This window comes from Bremia lactucae, linkage group LG3 (assembly GCF_004359215.1).
Source record: "Bremia lactucae strain SF5 linkage group LG3, whole genome shotgun sequence".
NCBI classification, from domain to species: Eukaryota; Oomycota; class Peronosporomycetes; order Peronosporales; family Peronosporaceae; genus Bremia; species Bremia lactucae.
The window spans coordinates 7,169,326-7,187,429 of NC_090612.1; the positions used below are offsets into that span (position 1 = coordinate 7,169,326).

Consider the following 18,104-nt stretch of genomic DNA (forward strand, 5'->3'; position numbering starts at 1 on the left):
ATTGAGTCGGGCGATGACGCTGACTCGGCCCAGTCACCTTTAATGAAAGTAGCAGGTGACTTGTTACTGCCACCTGCAATTGAAGCAGGAGGTGACGTAATTCCCACAGTAGACGCTAATGCGTCTACTGAAACATTTGCATTATTAGCAGCTGCACGGGTTTCGACTCCATGCGCAAACGAATTGATATTTTTGAACAAGATTAATAATGCAATAGGATTGGATTTTTAAATAAAAACCAATAATGCAAAATTTACAAGGTTATTCATAATAGTATTTCTATGTCCTCCACATCAGTCACTATTGTGACGGTTAATTAAGGGGGGGGGGTTGATGTCGTTACATAAATAACACTTAATATAGGAGGAATAATTCATATATTTTTTATTATGAGAGGAAACAAGTACAGAAGTACCAAATAATTGTCTGTATATATTTTGACTTTTTAGTTCCAATATTACCAAATTTGGTAATATTGACGCAATAAGACATCAATTGTATTGATTATTTAATCAAGTTTGAATCAACCCCGCCAATCGTCAAAAGAGACGATTGTGCGGTGCGCAAGTAGGCGCCATACATGGTTAGTTGTTAATATAATAAATTCAGTAGTAGATAGAAGATCGTTACGAAGAAAATTGATCTATTAATACAGTTTTACTTTATCTGTATTCTAAAGCCTTCGAATATACCTATAGTAGTTAAGACTTCTTAGCTTCTTAGAACATTCCTCTGCAAGTCGTGTACGTGAACGTGAAGCCCCACCCCGACCCATAGCCAATCAGAACGCATAAAATTATAAATGCACCCAGTGTTCCGTATTTAATCAAATTTGGCTTGTCAAGGTACTTTTCGGACAAGTAAATAATTTGTTTTGCTTCTGTCTTCACCGACGCACTATGCCACTCGACAGACCCCCCTTTGTAACACTTTTATGTTTCTATCGTTTGCTACTTAAGGCATATAAGAATTCAGCTATGCGAAGCGTCTTTCATACGTGTAGGTTGCCCATGGGAGGCAACCTACACGTATGCAAGATGTTTATCGCAGGCCTGGATCATTCCTTTTGTATGTCCCCCGCGCGTGCGCTTGGGCAACACTTCTCTAATTTCCGTTCCTGCCTTTTTGATGGCGCAAATGCGCCTTGCTATAGCCCTGAGTTTTGGCGAACTCCTGCGTAGAGAGTTCCGCAATTTCTAAGGAAGGATACTGCCTTGAATGTAGTGCTTCGAGTGTTGTGGCTCATAGGTGAATACAGGGGTAAAAGCGATTATTACGCTCTCAGATTGTTGACGGGAGGAATTACGCGTCTGAAAAGTATTATGTCTCGAGAGAAAATTATACCAGGCTTTGATTAGATATAAGGCACGGAAATTCATTAATTTGTTTGGCGTTCTGATTGGCTAAGGGTTGGGAGGGACGTGTAGGTGGGCACGTCGTAATGCGGACACGCTCTACCTACACACACACCCTAGCACAACGAGGGAGCGGTGTAACCAGCTTCTCTTGCTTGCAGTGAGGTAGTTGAGGTGGGCGCTTTAGCGACCTCATTCAACGCACTAAGTACTCTAGTAAAGTTTCGTCACGGGAGCGATAGTCCGAATCCTCGTGCGCACTTACCAAGTAGGAAGTAGTTTTCAGACTGATTTATATTTAATCGTATTAATTATTAATACCTATTTTTACCAATCAAAAATGTCCTCTCTGTAGATAATACTAATGTGTATTGCGAGCGTATCTTTTTAGATACCTCGCGTAACGGATGATGTTAGCCGTCATCCCGCCTAATGTGAATGAACCTATGCGCATCACATACACAAGGGTTAGTCACAAATGTGAATCACACCCGATTGGTGTGTCTAATTACTTTATTTAAGTAAGTGACCATCCCCTTAAGTACACCAAGTGTATTTAACAGGGACTGTGTAACATTAGGGCAGCTTTAGCCCTTTACACCACTCCCCTCTTTTACATTTTTAAATTCGTCAAAGGGGAAGGAGCAACTCCGAGCTGCTTAACGCGCCGTTAGTTCTCTCAAGCACTCTAGTCACCTGTGTTTCCATACACGGCGCCAAAGATGCCACCTAAAAGGCGCAATGTTTGTGGGTCGTCTGCGAAGACGCCCACTCAACTTTGCACTAAGCGTACGCGCTGCGTTAACTCGCCGGACGTGTCCAATGCCTAATCGAAACGCCAACAGCTACTGCTGCTGTCACGTAAACGGGGCTAAAGGATCTATCCCACTTAAACAGTGAGATGCTGATCCGTCGCTCATTGTCGACTACAATATGTCGACACCGTCACCTCATAGTAGTGATGTGGACAACGAGCTTATGAGGAAGGATGATGGCGCGTTATTGCCCATCCAAAGTTTTTTCATGGCTCACAACATGGAGACAGCAACATTCACAAATGTGTCTCGTCGTCTGCCCTCGATAGCACAGCGACAGGTAATGAGAGCGCTTCCCATAACGGCGCAGCCGCTTCTCCGTTCGGTATAACCACAACGCCTTATGCTAAGACCATAATTATAATCCAGACGCTCATAATTATTATGGCGTCTTTTAAATCATGGAGGGCTCAGGGAAAAACGCTTGGGCGTTTTTCCCTATCCCGGTCGTGTTGCGTTCGAATGAAAGGCCCGACCAATACGAGGCGGAATTCTTCCCGCGACGCATTCATCCGCATTCGGATGCGATGAAACAGCGGTCGCAACGAATTATTTCGCCCGCTTCCGTGTGAAATGAATAATGGGCGGTACTGTAACCCCTGTTTCTTCTCACAACGCTACTTCTACAAGTCCATTTGAGACTAGCGAAGAGGCCTCAGCTGGTGCTCCTTTTCATAAGCAGCCACCAAGCCGGGCACATCAATACGTAGGGTATCGATCGGTTCTTAAGAGTCAAAACTCTTCGAATAACCTTGCCAGTGGACGAGGATCTGATAACTTTACCTCACGGAGCGGTGAGCAAGCAAACTTCCAACAAGAAAGCGTTGGTTCCCACCTGCATCTATCAGCGCAGGCGGCGCCCGATAGGAATGGCGATCTCGCTCACCTACTCGCGGCTGCCTTACCTTCGTCCGTTCAGTCACAGGTGTTAAGCGCTGCTGAACGACGTATTGCGGATCTCGACGGTCAAGTCTCGCGATTGACCTCGGATCTTTTTGATGTCCGAGCGAAGGCTCGTCAGGGTTTATGAACGCCTGAAGACTCGCTTGGACCTTCTGGAGAAGATAATGCTGAGGGATCCGCGTTACTCGCGTGATGTCTCTCGCTTTCCGAGTCCTCTTCGCGGTGGGAGGAGTCGATCGGTTGATAGCTTTTCGCCTTCACCGTCCCCCTCACCCGAACGACGCTCGACTCACAGTCGGCGTCACCATCGGTCTCCTTAACCAGATGGGGGTATGTGACCTCATTTGGGTCTACATACCGTTTCAGACGACCCACGTAAAATACGGGGTGCGTCTTCATATACGGGGGAAGGGTGAGCCTATAATTTAGGTCTCCAACCTCTTCAACCACCGTAAAGGGCCCAATGAAACGCGGCAACAACTTCGTAGTACCTCCAGGTAGTACAGAAATTGCATTTTTAGGTAGGGTAGCAGTACTTAATAGTACTTTTTCACCCACTCGACAGCGTTCATTATTTTTGCGACCATTTCGGTCCGCATATTATTTTTGCTTGTCCTGTGCGCTTGCCATCGCGTCATGGACTCTTCGTGTGATGGCTAATCGCTCATCCACAAAGCGCTGAGCCTCGCTCACACTTCTAGCATCAAACTCGCCTATGATACCGCCGATAGGTCGGTCATAAGGCGTAGTTTTATTGACCACTGCTAAACTGGTAGGTTCACTAGGGCAAGTTTCTGTCGTTGAGATGATACCCTCGCGGGTCATCGTCATCTTGACGAAACTATGTCCTTCTTTCGCACCGAGCATTGTGAGGGGCCCTTCCCCACTAAGACTCGGGCTGCGCACAAACGAGACTTGCGTCACAGGATGGCGCAGTCCGTTACTATAAAACGGTGTCTCACCCGTACTGGCGTGCACACTGTTATTTATAGCGAACTTCACAAAGAGCAATTGTTTGCTCCACTCTTTGTGAGTTGTTATCGTGTGTAATACATCCGCCACGACCCGATTGACACGTTTCGTTTGGCCATCTGTCTGGGTATGATCTGCGACCGACATGTAAAGCTTGCTACCTAGCAGCTCAAACACATGTCGCCAAAAACTAGACGTAAAACGTGGATCCCGGTCCGATACTATGGACTCGGGCATCCCGTGTAGTCGGCATACATGATCCAGGAACAAGAGAGCTACCTTGCTTGTGATCGATGTCTTACATGGTGCTAAATGCACCATTTTGCTCAGTCTGTCTACAAAGACGACGAACCCCGACCGATTCTATGATCGGGCGGCATGCCAAACATGAAGTCCAGACGTACTGACTTCCAACAATCCGATGGAATCGGTAGCGGCTTCAGTGGCGCACTGCTGGACGATGCAGGCTTAATGCGCTGACACTGTTCGCAAAAGCGAATATAGTTGGCCACCTATCCATATAGGTGTGGCCACCAAAATTCCTCGGACACTCGTAAGTATGTCTTTTCACGGCCCAGATGCCCATAAGATGGTGCATCATGGAGCTCGTGAAGGATCATCAGCTTGAGATCTGTGTCAGGAGGCACAAAGATTCTCAAGGGATCCCAAGGTGACAGCTGATGCCATAACAGGCCATCGCTGTAGCTAAAGCGATTTAGCTTAGCTTTCAGGTGCGACGGGAAGGTTACTTTTCGTCACCAAAGTGGTTCAACAGCAGGCGACAATGGTCGTCCTGACTGTAGCTCTCTTTTATGTCAGAGGCTAATGAGCTCGTCACGTGGTATGCCTTCATGGCTGCCAACGTTGACGGCTGGAATTGTGCTTTATCACTAGACACACTTTCCTGGTGTCTTACCTCGAAGTCTGGTTAGCCCGACAATTCGTCAGCCAAGACATTCGACTTACCCGGCTTAGAATTAATTTTGAAATCAAATTTAGAGAAGAATGTAAGCCTTCTTGCCATTCTAGGCGAGAGGCGCGGTGAGTTTATTGCGGTCCATAATGATGCATGATCCGTATAAACCACAAATGGTTCGGTGCCCATTAGGTGCACACTTATCCGCGTCTGGCAATGCCAAGACCGGTGCCTCAACAAGAGATTGCTTCACTGATTTGAACGCATCATCTTGTTCTTTGATCAAACCATTTTGCGTCTTTTTCAAGGAGGTCCGATAATGGTTTAGTTTCCTCAGCAAAATTCTTGCTATACTTATGCAAGTAATTAGCGAGCCCTAGGAATTGGCGCAAATCCTTCACATGCCGTGGGATTGGCCATTCCTTTACTGATTTTACCTTGTCTGGGTCTGCTCGTACACCATGTGTACCAACGATGCAACCCAGTACAGGTATCTCAGGGACCCCTATGACGCACTTTTGCAAGTTGACGTACAATTGGGCGTCCTTCAAAGTCTGCAACACAGCGTCTAAATGACGCTTGTGCGACTCTATTGCGCTCAGCCCGTCCTCGGCCCTACTATGCACGAATACATCGTCAAAGTAATGAGGCGCGTAGGCACGGTGCTGACGAATCACGTGAGCCACCATTCGGTTAAATGTCGCTGGTGCGTTTTATGAACCTTAGAGCATCACAAGCCACTCCAAAGCATACCGCTTGGGGTGCTTATAGCCATTTTGGCTACATCGGACTCTATCATGAGTACCTGATAGTAGCCATCCTTTAAATCCAACGCGGAAAAGATAGTTGACTTTCCCATGGAGTTCAACAAAACATCTTTCCGCGAGATTGGGACTGGTGCCGGTATGGTCGCCGTGTTCAGTTTATTTTAAGCATGAACCACGCGCGTCTCCCACCTGTGGCTTTACGCACACAAAAGGTCGGGCTGCAGTGAGGCGATTTGCTCTTACGCACATGTCCCGCCTTGGCTCGTTCGTCAAAGAACTCGTCGATATAATTGACTTGTTCTTTCGGCAACGGCAATTGCCTGGCCACACAATACTTGGTGCCAGGTTCGAGGTCTATTTCGCGCCCGATGCCCCTATCTGCTGGTAGGCGGCTCGGCACTTCTTGTGGGAGCACATCGCAATGCTGTAGAAGCATTGCGATGTGCTCCCACAAGAAGTGCCGAGCCGCCTGCCAGCAGATAGGGGCATCGAACCTCAAAGAACGGACTGTCTCTCAAGGCATCGCAGCCTTGAGCAGCAAACCGTTTCTTTTTGTCCGTTTCTAGGACGCTGTCGTCCATTGTGGATGACGAAGACAATCCACCAAGTTCTCTACTGGAACTGGTGTGACTATATCGTGGACCCTTCCTTCCTTTAATTCGGCAAGGAGCAGATCCCACGACATCTCCGGGAGATTTACAATCTCCTCGGCAGATTCAAAGACTTGTCGGAGCACCTCAACTGAGGATGCCCCCGCAATTTCGTCATTGACGGCCTCGAACACCTCGTTCAAAGACCCGTCCTCTTCAATAGGATCTGATCCAAAGGTCACTCGTTTAGACGTGCCTTTGATCTTACTAATCTGTCGGGTACTCATTCTTCGAGTCACCACGACCTATTTCTGGGATTCTATTGCGCTCAGCCCGTCCTCAGCCCTACGATGCACGAATACATCGTCAAAGTAATGAGGTGCGCAGGCACGGTGCTGAAGCCTCACGTGAGCCACCACTCGGTTAAATGTCGCTGGTGCGTTTTATAAACCTTGGAGCATCACAAGCCACTCCCGAAGCATACCGCTTGGGGTGCTTATAGCCATTTTGGCTACATCGGACTCTATCATGAGTACCTGATAGTAGCCATCCTTTAAATCCAACGCGGAAAAGACAGTTGACTTTCCCATGGAGTTCAGCAAAACATCTTTCCGCGAGAGTGGGACTTGTGCCGGTATGGTCGCCGTGTTCAGTTTATTTTACGCATGAACCACGCGCGTCACCCACCTGTGGCTTTACGCACACAAAAGGTCGGTCTGCAGTGAGGCGATTTGCTCTTACGCACATGTCCCGCCTTGGTTCGTTCGTCAAAGAACTCGTCGATATAATCGACTTGTTCTTTCGGCAACAGCCATTGCCTGGCCACACAATACTTGGTGCCAGGTTCGAGGTCTATTTCGTGCCCGATGCCCCTATTTGCTGGTAGGCGGCTCGGCACTTCTTGTGGGAGCACATCGCAATGTTTCCACAGAACCTCAAAGAACGGACTGTCTCTCAAGGCATCGCAGCCTTGAGCAGCAAACCAGTAAAGTACACCAAGTGTACCTAACGGGGACTGTGTAACGTTAGGGCAACTTTAGCCCGCTTCACGTTCGAGGAATCTTGAAATGTTTAACGTGCGAGCAGTTAATGAGATTGTGTTCGTATGCTGTGCATAAGAATATAGTTTAATTTGAAGCATTATGTTATCCCTAAATAGTTCAAATTTACCCGGAGCATGCTTTGGATGCACAGCGTTATATTCCTATACAACGATTTTGAGGCAGCGCAATTGGTACTCGCTTTAAGAATTAAGACTTAAACAAGATTTTGCGCAAGAACATCGTCGCCGTAAAGTGTCGCAATTACGTGACCAGACGCCGCCTAAATGCACGTTTCAGACCATGTAATATTGAGCCAGGCTCAGAAATAGCTCAGTCGCATACATCGGGCTCATTTGGCAAAATTGGAGCACTCGACTCTTTTGGTTGACTCAGCCACGCTGTTTTTGCGTGTAAACAGCTCCGCCGCAGCTCTTACCTCACACGCGAATATATCCTTCGCTTGAAAATACGGCTACGACTCGGCTAATGGGTACCGGGGCGACCCAAATAAGCCGTTCAAAGGCCACCGTTTACAGCCGGACGTATTCTGGACCTCAGAATACGTCCGGCTGTAAACGGTGGCCTTTCAAAGGTTTGGACCTACCTGGATCAATCGAGAAGTATTTGATTTTTCATCAAGGGTTGACCTTCTGGCCAAACACGATGGGGCTTCTAGACATCGACTTTGACGTTCGTTGCGCCGGGACAGTATAAAAGGTGAATTCCACGTGATCTTTAGCTAAAAACCACTCAAGCTTTTGTAATTGACGTCTTAAAATAAATCGTGCACAACGCTAATGAGCGCAAGATTAATAAACTGATCGTACGCAGCAGAGGGTGGATTCCCGTTAAGTTGTTACTGTACTTATCGGCAAGGCACATCTATTCGAGCCGCGAGCGTAACTCTTATAAACTCTGGTGAGCTGCACAGCCCTTCGACCCCTCCAACTGCATCAATTTTTCCATCATGAAAATACACAGTAACTGGTTTGTAGCGACGACGTCAATTGAGCTTCGCGGCGACCTCGAATGCCATCTAAGCAAATGTTTTATGGATAAAGGATGAAAAATGTACCAGCATTTGGAGACACAAGGGCGTTGAATCGCCACAAGGGTACTATGAATCTGGATTAATTACTTTTGGCTTGCACGCACTCTGAAAAGGAAAACTCGTCGAAATCACTGTTGAAAACCAACAGCCGACAAGTACCACTCATACAGCGTTTATTGAGGCCCTACTTCCTTTCTCGAGAGAAAGGAGAGACAGTGCACTAAGCCTAAGATATGCATGCTTATTTCCCTCGGAGAGAAGATTGAGTGCTATCAGCGTGCACCTGAGATGCGCTCCAAAGGTAATGTGGACACCGCCGGGAAAGCGGTGCTGGAACGAAGCGAAGGACACCAGGCTCTTAAACCCTAGTCCATGAATAATTTCGTCACTGGGAACATACATGAAGGTAAAAGCTGCGTTAAAAGAGACGGTAAACGACCTCGACAGTGTACCCGAGGAGGTGGAGAACGATGTATATACGTTGAATGTACTTGTGAGTTAATCAGAGCCGATTCAACAGTGACAGCTCAATTGGGTGGCTCTTAATCACTGTCAGAATGTCTGATCCGGATACATATCCGGTAATTGTGAAATATAGTATCTCACTGGATAAAAGGAAACATAAGATTTTGAAGGGCACAGGTCTGCGGTTAACCACGTTTTCTGTGCATGTTTCTTATTATAAGCTTTTATCCGAATTCGCCACAAGCGCCAAGATGGCTGCCATAGCAACGACAGCACGATGAATGGCGCGATGTAATACCTCACGATAGGGCAATCAAAGGCAAACCAATACTGAGGCACTTCTGCCAGTTTCAACCTTTTACGCTCGAGCTCATCAAGAACACGCTGTCTGTCTCATTGTCTTCTCGAGCTGCTCCATCACGCCTTTAGTTCGTAACACCTTTTATGGGCTGTAATGGTCAAGAGTGTTTGCTGGCTGACGTCAACAAGTTCGCAGCTTTCGTCTTTGCTTGCCAGCAGACAAACCTTTATTTTAATTCGGACCTCATTTATTTTTCTTGAATAACCATCCAGATGGTCTTTAGTAGCCTTTCTTTTCAATTCAGACATTCAGTTTGCTCCTAAAGTCCAGAGCTGAGGAACGTGGCCTTGGCTTTAATGTCTTCCTCACCGTAATCCCAATGATCCGGGAACGCGCAAAGCGGTTACAGCTACAGAAACTGCTCATAAATCGAATATTCAAATTCGACAGAAGTGCCAAAGAAACCTTGCATTGATAAGTGCTGTATTTTCCATCATGACTTACTTTCACCCGAGATTGTAATTAAAAGAAAATTGACTGAAGCGTTTGCTCTGGGAATTGCCAGAATCAGCACTTGGGTCGTATGCTGCCGAAGGAGGACCTTCGTCAATAAATTCTGGATCCACGTATCTTGTATCGGTCTCCCCGCTGAGTTTTGGCGTCCAGTGGGCCTTGACTTCTCTTCGAAGCAGTTTTTCCCAATCAATGTGGCCGAAGAAAGAGCACCGTTTAATAGCATCCACACCACCCATGCGTTCATCACCAAGTCGCTGCTTTGGGTCTTTACAGAGCAAACCTTTGACTAAATCGTACGCGTTAGGCGGAAAGTCGGATGGAAATATTATTTCCGAATGCGCGATTCGGCTTAACATCGTGTGCTCATTTTCGTCATAAAATGGCGACTCACCAACCAGCATTTCGTACTGCACAAGTTAGACAGATGTTTAAATTAATGATACAGAACAAAGCCAAATAACTTTATATGTACGTACAATAACAATACCCAGACTCCACCAGTCGTAGGTTTTGCCATAGTTGCGAGTTCCGTCAGCAGATTGCGCAAGAGCTTCGGGGGCCACGTACTCCGCAGTTCCAGACAGCGTCTTCACACCAAAATTACTTCCATAAATGTGCTGTTTAGAAAGGCCAAAGTCTACAACTCCAATGTGACCTTCTGCATCGATCATGACATTAGAAGGCTTTAGATCGCGATAAAGAATATTTAATTCGTGAAGATACGATATGGCCAGCACAAGTTCAGCTCCATAAAGTTGTACATCTTTCACACTGAGTCGACTTTTCATGTTTAGGTGGTAGAATAAATCTCCTGCTGCGTAGTATTTCATACCAAGGTACAATCGTTCATTTGTTTGAAAGGCAAATACCAGTCCACAAATATATGGGTGGTGAATCCGTTGCAAAATTTGTCGCTCTTCCATTGCATTAAGCACGTCTGCCTGGTCCATATTGTTCTTCTTGATAATTTTTAAAGCGAAAACTCGTCCGTCCTTCTTGAATCGCACCAACATTACAGCACCAAAGCTACCTTTGCCAAGCACATTCAACATTTCGAAATCCTGAATCGTAAGTGCCTCATTATGGCCACTTCCGACCTCGGGTAAAATTTCACCTCCACTGCCTTCAAGCTTTAATTGAATAACTTGTTGCTCTTTTTCAATCGTTTGCTGCTCCATTTTCACCTGGTGGCTTGAATAGTCTGTAGCGTCTACAAATTCTTCGTCTTCGGTGATTCGAGGCACTGCATTTCCACCAAGGACGGATGAAGGAAATAAAACCATCCTAGTGTCTGATGAAGTGACAGAAGGCGAGACTGATTGCGGGCACGAAGAGGGAACAGGAGACGGCATACCGGGTGAAAGCTCTCCCACTAAAGTACTCGTAATGTCAACCGAGGCGGTGTGTGGAGATACCGCTACAATGCCATGTTTCACGTTTAATGGGGCAGCCAAAGATGACGTCAATACTGGCTTGGGGAATAATGACTCCGAAATCGACGGAATTCCCAAAATGAGCTGACTTAGAGGTCGGCGATCGTGGTTTGCTCGCGCTTCCGCGTGTGTACGAGCTTGATCTACCTCAAATCCAATAGAAGATTCCACGACTTGACCATGTGTTGACGGAACTGCATCGGTGGATTTGAATGCTGGTATTGATGCCGATTGATTTTCTTCTGTCAAGCTCATAAAGTAATGCTCCAGTGCAACCTGTACGTCTCCACCTGCACCATCCAAAAAGTTCGCAAGACGATCACGAGACGTTTCTGTACCGATAATGCTCACCATCTGCTCAATCTTAACATTTGTTGATTGAATTTCGTCAGTAATTGAGTCTTTTCGATGCTGCAACAAAAAGCAACAACACCGACAAACAGTTGCGTAAATACTCAATCTAGTGTCCATTAAATCCACATGACTCACCAAGTGTGACTGCTCCCGCAATATTTTACCTCCTGATAGCATGCGTGTTCCCATTACACTAATTTTAAGATTTCTAGTGCCCACCGGATCATCAAATCTTGGCAGACTCTTGAGTGCGTTCTGCGTAAGCTTTGCGTACATATACAAGCGCTGGTTTGCCCTGTGTGGCCGCGTAATAGATATTTTTGTTAGCATTAAGCAGCAAAACGAGGAGATATAGAAGAAAAGAGACTCACGTTTTGATGCGATCGAGTCCCAAAAAACAGCGATGCACGTTCGTGTTGTAGCTGCTGATACCAACAGGACGCTCATCCTTACGCACAATTTCCTTGTCCTTCCACTTATAGCTCGTGAGAAAAAAATAGTCCCCAGGATCCAAGGTCTTGCCTAATGGAAGGCCTCGAATCACAAATTTATTACGATCATCATCAGATGGTGCTTTCCACTGTAATATTTTGTTCATGGAGCTGGCCTTGAGCCACAATCCGTTGCACTCGAGCGTCACCACGTCTCCATTCGCAAACAAAGATCTTTGCGTAGGAAGTCCTTCGTATGAGCCGGTGCGCCAGCCTCGTTTACGTAAGCGTATAGTCAGGAACTTGTCGTTGCTTGGTGTGAGGAGATCGTAGGCTGGGTCCCCGCGGGTGAGCGTAGCATAATAGGCATCTGACTTACTAACCATTCCTTCCCAAGAGCGTGGATGCAGCGTTAAGCCCAAGCCTGACTGAATTGTTTGTACAGCGGGGAAAGGTTCTGCTTCGATCGGCTGCTGTGAAGCAAAAGAAGAAGAGGCAGCGGCAGAAGATGACGCCACCTCAGCAAAGTACCAGTTCAAAGCAGCGCTCACATCGAAGGCGCAAGCATTTAAGCACGTCAGAATGACGCTTTGAGGCACGTGCTCGCCCAAGATCGTACGCATTAGTTCCACATCGCTCTCGGTCGACGCATTCATGGCCGACGTTGAGGCGACATTGATCATGTTGAATTAATGCCGACTTAATACCAATTGTTACCGCCGACTAAATACCAAATGTTACCAATTGGCGATTTGCACTGAAACTGAAGTATGTAAATTTATAATAATTAAATCTGCCTCTTCTGACACTTTTTGAATCTTGAAACGGTGGGTAAAATCCGAAAGACCAAGAATGTGGCGCACACGACGCAGCACCGAGGTGCTGTCACTTGTGGTGCACGGGCCTGAGTTTCACAATGGCAAATTGCTTGTGCTTAATCCGGAGCTATTTCCAGATGTTCAGTTGCTTGACCTAGTGGAGATTGCTCAACCGGATCATGCACATCCACGTCTTGTGCTTTCGGTTGAGTCACTAACGCCCGTGCGTGGAAAGTTACAAGTGAGTGTAGCTAAGGAAATTGCAGCTCAGTTCGAACTTGAAGCATTTCGCCCTGTTACTGTGCGACGTGTCGACCGGCGTAGCGTAAGGGTTGAGTTTGTAGAGTTAAGTATTAAGGACCAATTCCTTTCAAGAGCCGATATTTGGCGCCTTAAAGGTGCGATGCTTGGTCAATGCGTTTACGTAGGTAGAACCGTCGAAGTTCTTGGTATTCGCTCACAAGTGGACGCCATTCTGGCTGGTAACGTCTTCTTAAAGTGTGGCGTCATTGGAAATGCAACCAAGATTGTTGTACGCTCACGTTCTAGTCGTCTCTTTTGGCTTGTGCAAATGAGCACTGAAATGTGGGAGTTTGCACCTAATGGAGAAATTTATTACGAAAAGTTGCTGCATCAATTACTACGTGTACTTATTGCCAAGTGGAATGAAAGTTCTGTGAGTCACTCGGTCACTATAATTGCGTTCTCGAGGAGCTTTTACGACTCAAATCAATTCCCAGATACTTTTGATCCGACGAAAGCGCCATTTTCTGATCCTTGTAGGCAGAGCTTTAATTCAGGCTATGATCCACGAGGTTATAACATGGCAAATCGATGTGGCCCCACTATTCACTTGGATCCTGACACTGGGCGCTTTTATGAGGATTTTTACAAGGTTGTTGTTGCTAACTTCACAGGACCAGACTGGAATCAACTGCTGCAATTGCTGAAATTGGAATTCGTAAGCTACCACAAAACGCATCGGTGGCGTACACCGGAACAGGTTTCTTATGCGCAGTATGAAATTTGTCACTATCCAGACGTGGGTTCAGACGATTTTAGTGAAAAAAATCTTTTACGTATTAATAATGCCGCAAAGTTTAGCGGCAAAAAATCTTATGTAAATTGGACAAAGTTGCCACTAGGAGTTCCGTCACGAGCTAAGGAAGGTAACATTTTAGAAGCCATCAATGTGACATTAAATGTACTGGATAAACACTACATGGATCGGGACTTAAGCCGCACGGGGCAAGGTATCGTGATGCTCACAGCTGGATGCAGCATTTTTAGTGTAAATCGCAAGCTCGCTGAAATTACGGAGCAGCGAATGATGGATAATGGAGTGGGAATGGACATGATATCTTTGTCAACACCACCCTTGCATGTTGTACCGTTGTTTATTTACAGCAATTTAACGCCGGAGGTGAAGACTGCGACAAGTGTCGAAAATAATCTAAGTGATTTTATTGTTGGTGATGTTGCTGTTGCAAGCGAAGTGTCAAGATCTCTGGATAATCCATCGTTTCTAAATCGTACGTCAAGCTTATTGTCGCAGCCCAAAAGTTCCGAAGGGGTACAAAGTGGTGTCTACAGTCTTAATCGTTCGTCAACCTCTGCAATGCATGAGACAAATAAGACAATAGCTGGCGACAATCCAACATACGACGTTCCGCACTGGGTCAACATTACTTTTTTGGATTTTGGGTGTAATTGTGGAACGCCAACGATCAGTTTGCCCCATGAAACTGTCTTGTCAGGCATTAGCCATAACCTGCAGAAAGGTCTACCTGAATGCGTTTGTCAAGTCAAGCTGAGTCATCATTTTACGCCTTTGCCGCTCTTTCGTATGTTTGACGCTGATTTACCGTATAGAAAGATCGCATTCCCAGTGACACTGCGAAACTTGATGCTTAAGGACTTGAGTATTGGTAAGACTGACAAATTCACTGACAGTCACGCGGGCAAAGAAATGTGCATCAATTCGAAAAGTAGCACCATCGCTGGTAATCTCTTATTATTTAACGATAAAATTGAGAGTCTACTTCGACAGCGTGCTAAGAATAATGGGCTTTCAGACCTGACATCATCTATCTTACCATTAGAACCATATCGACAAAGTTTAACATCTGGTTTAAATGCTTTAAGCCAGATACGGACTGCCACACACTTATCTGCAAGTCTTCATGCGCGGGTCGCACTTGAAGATTATGATAAAAGTGTCTTTGCGCTTGATAAGGAGGACGAGGAGAGTACCGTAATGCTCTCCCGTAATCGTCGGCTTGTGGAGCCCACAAGTGCTACGATAGGTGGAGATGGTGCTGGTCATCTTGAGTGGTTTCGCCGTAACGCAAGAAAAGAGGCAGAGCGAAAAAAGGAGCGTAGCAGCAGCGGTTTGTATCGAAGAGATGCTTCGTTTCTTCCCAGTGAAAGTACTAGCATGCTCCAGATGCTCCTGTCGCCACGCAATGTAAAGATTGACAGCAAAATATCAAACAATTTAATGCACTTTGCTTCATCGATGGAGCAGCAATCTTCATCCCCTCGTGTGCCCGTGGCATATAACTCGACGTTTAAAGTGCATGAAAAGGCTTCAATGTCGGAACAAGGTATGGTGAAAAGTAACATGGAGCAGCAGAAAGTTGACGATACATCGCCATTCGCCTCAAGAATGAAGTTAAAAATAACTAACACAATCTACGATAGTCCAGAGAGAAAACGAGGCGAAATGTTTCAGCCACTTCCACGTGCAATGACAAGTACAGCCGAATCAAAGTCATTTAAGTCTAGATTGTCAGCGGCAAATTCCCCACTGCAAAAAGAGGGTTGGTTTAATGGCTACAGGGTCACAAAACCTTGTAACAGCCCAATCTCTCCCGTGCAAAGGAATCAATCTAATTTATTTCGAATGCCTCGGATGAATGAAAGTCAAAATTTGAAAGCTGCATTAGCTAGCAATATTCGTGGTGTCGCTACGGAGCATCCCAAGGTGTGTATTTTTCAGTATGCAAGAGGAGACAATGTCATGCGCTTATCAAGTGATCGACGCCGATGGAGTCACCTTTTTCCAGAGTCTGATCAGAATACACCACGAGTGTTTAAGGATGGTGAAGAAGATTTTGTGACGCTCGGTGAACCAAGGTTTCGTGGCCCAAACTGGCAGAGCCTGACGTTGCCAGCCATCTTACCTCTGACAACAGATCATTTTCCGTCCACACAAGAGCTTAATCAAGGATATACAGAAGCATTCTACACACTGACAATTCCAACTACAGCAACTCAATCACCGAAAATCGACTGTGTGCCTCGCTATCGTAATCACAATGAATTATTACTTGAAATAATCTGCCAGCGTTTGGCTCGTGATTTTCAGCTAGTATCCACGTGTGACTCGACTGCAGATCTTATGGCAAGTGACACGCCCTTGGAGGGTCGAACAAGAGTGTACCGTTTAAGTATGGGGCATCGAATACATCAGCTTATCTATGATGCCGAGCGGCAGACTGTCGAGGTCAAGAGATTTGTTCAGCGTGAACCACATAATCCCAAAGCCGCGTTTATTATTTACAATTATTCACTCTGGGTTGGTCTCACTCAGTCGTTTCAACCACATCAACAAACATTTCACCGCTATCCGCAGCCAGAAGATAACTGGAATGCTCTGGATAATCTATTGTGCGGATACTTAGACGATATGGCAGATTCGATGAAGTGCCGTCGTATTCGGTTTGCGTTCGTACCCCCAGACTTTTCCCCCTTAAAAAATGATGTTGAAAATCATAATTCTGCAAGAACATATGCAGCCAAATTTACTAAGTTGATTGAATATCTACAATCTCGTGTTGCTCCTACAGAAACTGGTGACGTCGAGCAAATTGCAATTAAAATCGTTTTGAAGAATCCAGAGGCCAAACAAAATGGTACAACGACGCTTCCTCTGGGTAAGAATGGAACGCTGAACTTTAAAATGAATTGTAAGGCATTGACTTCATTAGCGTCAAAATTCAAAGACTCGAGAATTGAGTGGGTCATGATGCGGCTAGAAGAAACAATGAATGTTTCGCGCTTTTTTGACTTAGATGTGCGCTGGCTGGCATGCAGCGGAATTGCGGCGGATGAATTTGTAAGTACCCTGCGACGTCGTGCCAAGCAAGCAGGTCTAGACCTTCGCCGTGTTCCAGAATATTCCAGAGTATCTCGTATTCAATTTCACCCACTGGTTGGTTCGGTGTTCCTGCCACTACCTTCGCAAATATACGAATACTTGATTATTGCGATGACTCAATCGCTTGGCTTTGTGTTGGACGACGAACAAATTGCAGATGGTGTAAGGAAAAAGTATGGGATTGGCATTGATCAGAAAGCTTCTAATAGCAAGTCAACTATAATTATGGGACATCGCTGCTTGCCTCCAACCGACGCTCGTACTTTGTTGCAGCGCTGGCAACAACGAGGCTACAAACAATTTATTCATCGACGAATTCATGTGTTTGTGCGACTTTTTAACGACGGACTTATCTGGATCCCTGGCTACGGCAATGACTGCAAAGGGGACGAAGCTTCTTGTGTGGCTGCTATTGATAACTTATTTTTAAAAGTCTGCCAAACTATCGAATTGCAATTAGGTGATTTTAGGTCATAACCATGGAAGCAAAATTGGATTTATTGTACATGTAACGAGGTGTATCGTTACATAAAATTAGCACTTAAAGGTTGTTAATTAATATATTATCTAAGAGGTAGATAATATTTGGAGGATATTACTTTATATAGTAATGTTCAGATTCTTATCCATATATAGGTATAGACCATTATATCTATTTATTCCGCAGACTAATCAGCTGTAGATGTAAACAAAAGAGAGAAACAGATAAGATAAGATAAGAATTCAATTGCTTGTTTTGTATTAGTTTATAATTAAGTCAGAGTTAACAGATAGAAAGAAGAAATACTTAACTATATTAATACAGTTTTCATTTTACCCTCTTTAAGCTAGTAACCTTAAAGAGAAGTCTTCCTCTGCACGTACTAGTGTACGTGAAATAACGTAGGGCATATCTCTGTCCAAATTGGACAGCATTGCCAAGATTGCATCGTTTCCTACGGTCGAACTCATTCGTTCGACCGCACTCCTTTCTAGGAAAAGATAGCCCTTAATCGCAGGCTCTCACAGGCAGAACTGTTGAGGTTACAACAGGTACAGACCCCTGTACCTGGGATGGGAAACGCATCCTTTCGACTTAAAGTTACTCCTTTGTAAGGGGCATAGAAAGGAGTGCGTTTGAGATGGTTTGTCGGTTGGACGATGCCATCTTGGCGCGTCCCATTTGGATAGAGATTCCGTCCATTCGCCATCGGCAGGTCGTGGCAAAATTTG

General features: G+C 45.6%; 2 protein-coding genes across 2 annotated transcripts; one reads left to right on the plus strand and one right to left on the minus strand.

Annotated features, from left to right (window-relative positions):
- Positions 1-8,144: 8,144 nt before the first annotated feature.
- CCR75_003924 (uncharacterized protein) lies at positions 8,145-12,595 on the minus strand (the record flags this gene model as incomplete). The annotated part of the gene is made up of 4 exons (XM_067962015.1): positions 8,145-10,101; positions 10,171-11,538; positions 11,617-11,776; positions 11,853-12,595. 4 exons carry the CDS (start codon positions 12,593-12,595, stop codon positions 9,685-9,687), a joined length of 2,688 nt encoding a protein of 895 aa, XP_067814906.1. The 3' UTR covers positions 8,145-9,684.
- Positions 12,596-12,764: 169 nt separating this feature from the next.
- On the plus strand, positions 12,765-17,233 carry CCR75_003923 (uncharacterized protein; the record flags this gene model as incomplete). The annotated part of the gene is given in 2 exon segments (XM_067962014.1): positions 12,765-17,151; positions 17,166-17,233. The coding sequence occupies 2 exon segments, from the start codon at positions 12,765-12,767 to the stop codon at positions 17,231-17,233; spliced, it is 4,455 nt and encodes a 1,484-aa protein (XP_067815106.1).
- Positions 17,234-18,104: the final 871 nt, after the last annotated feature.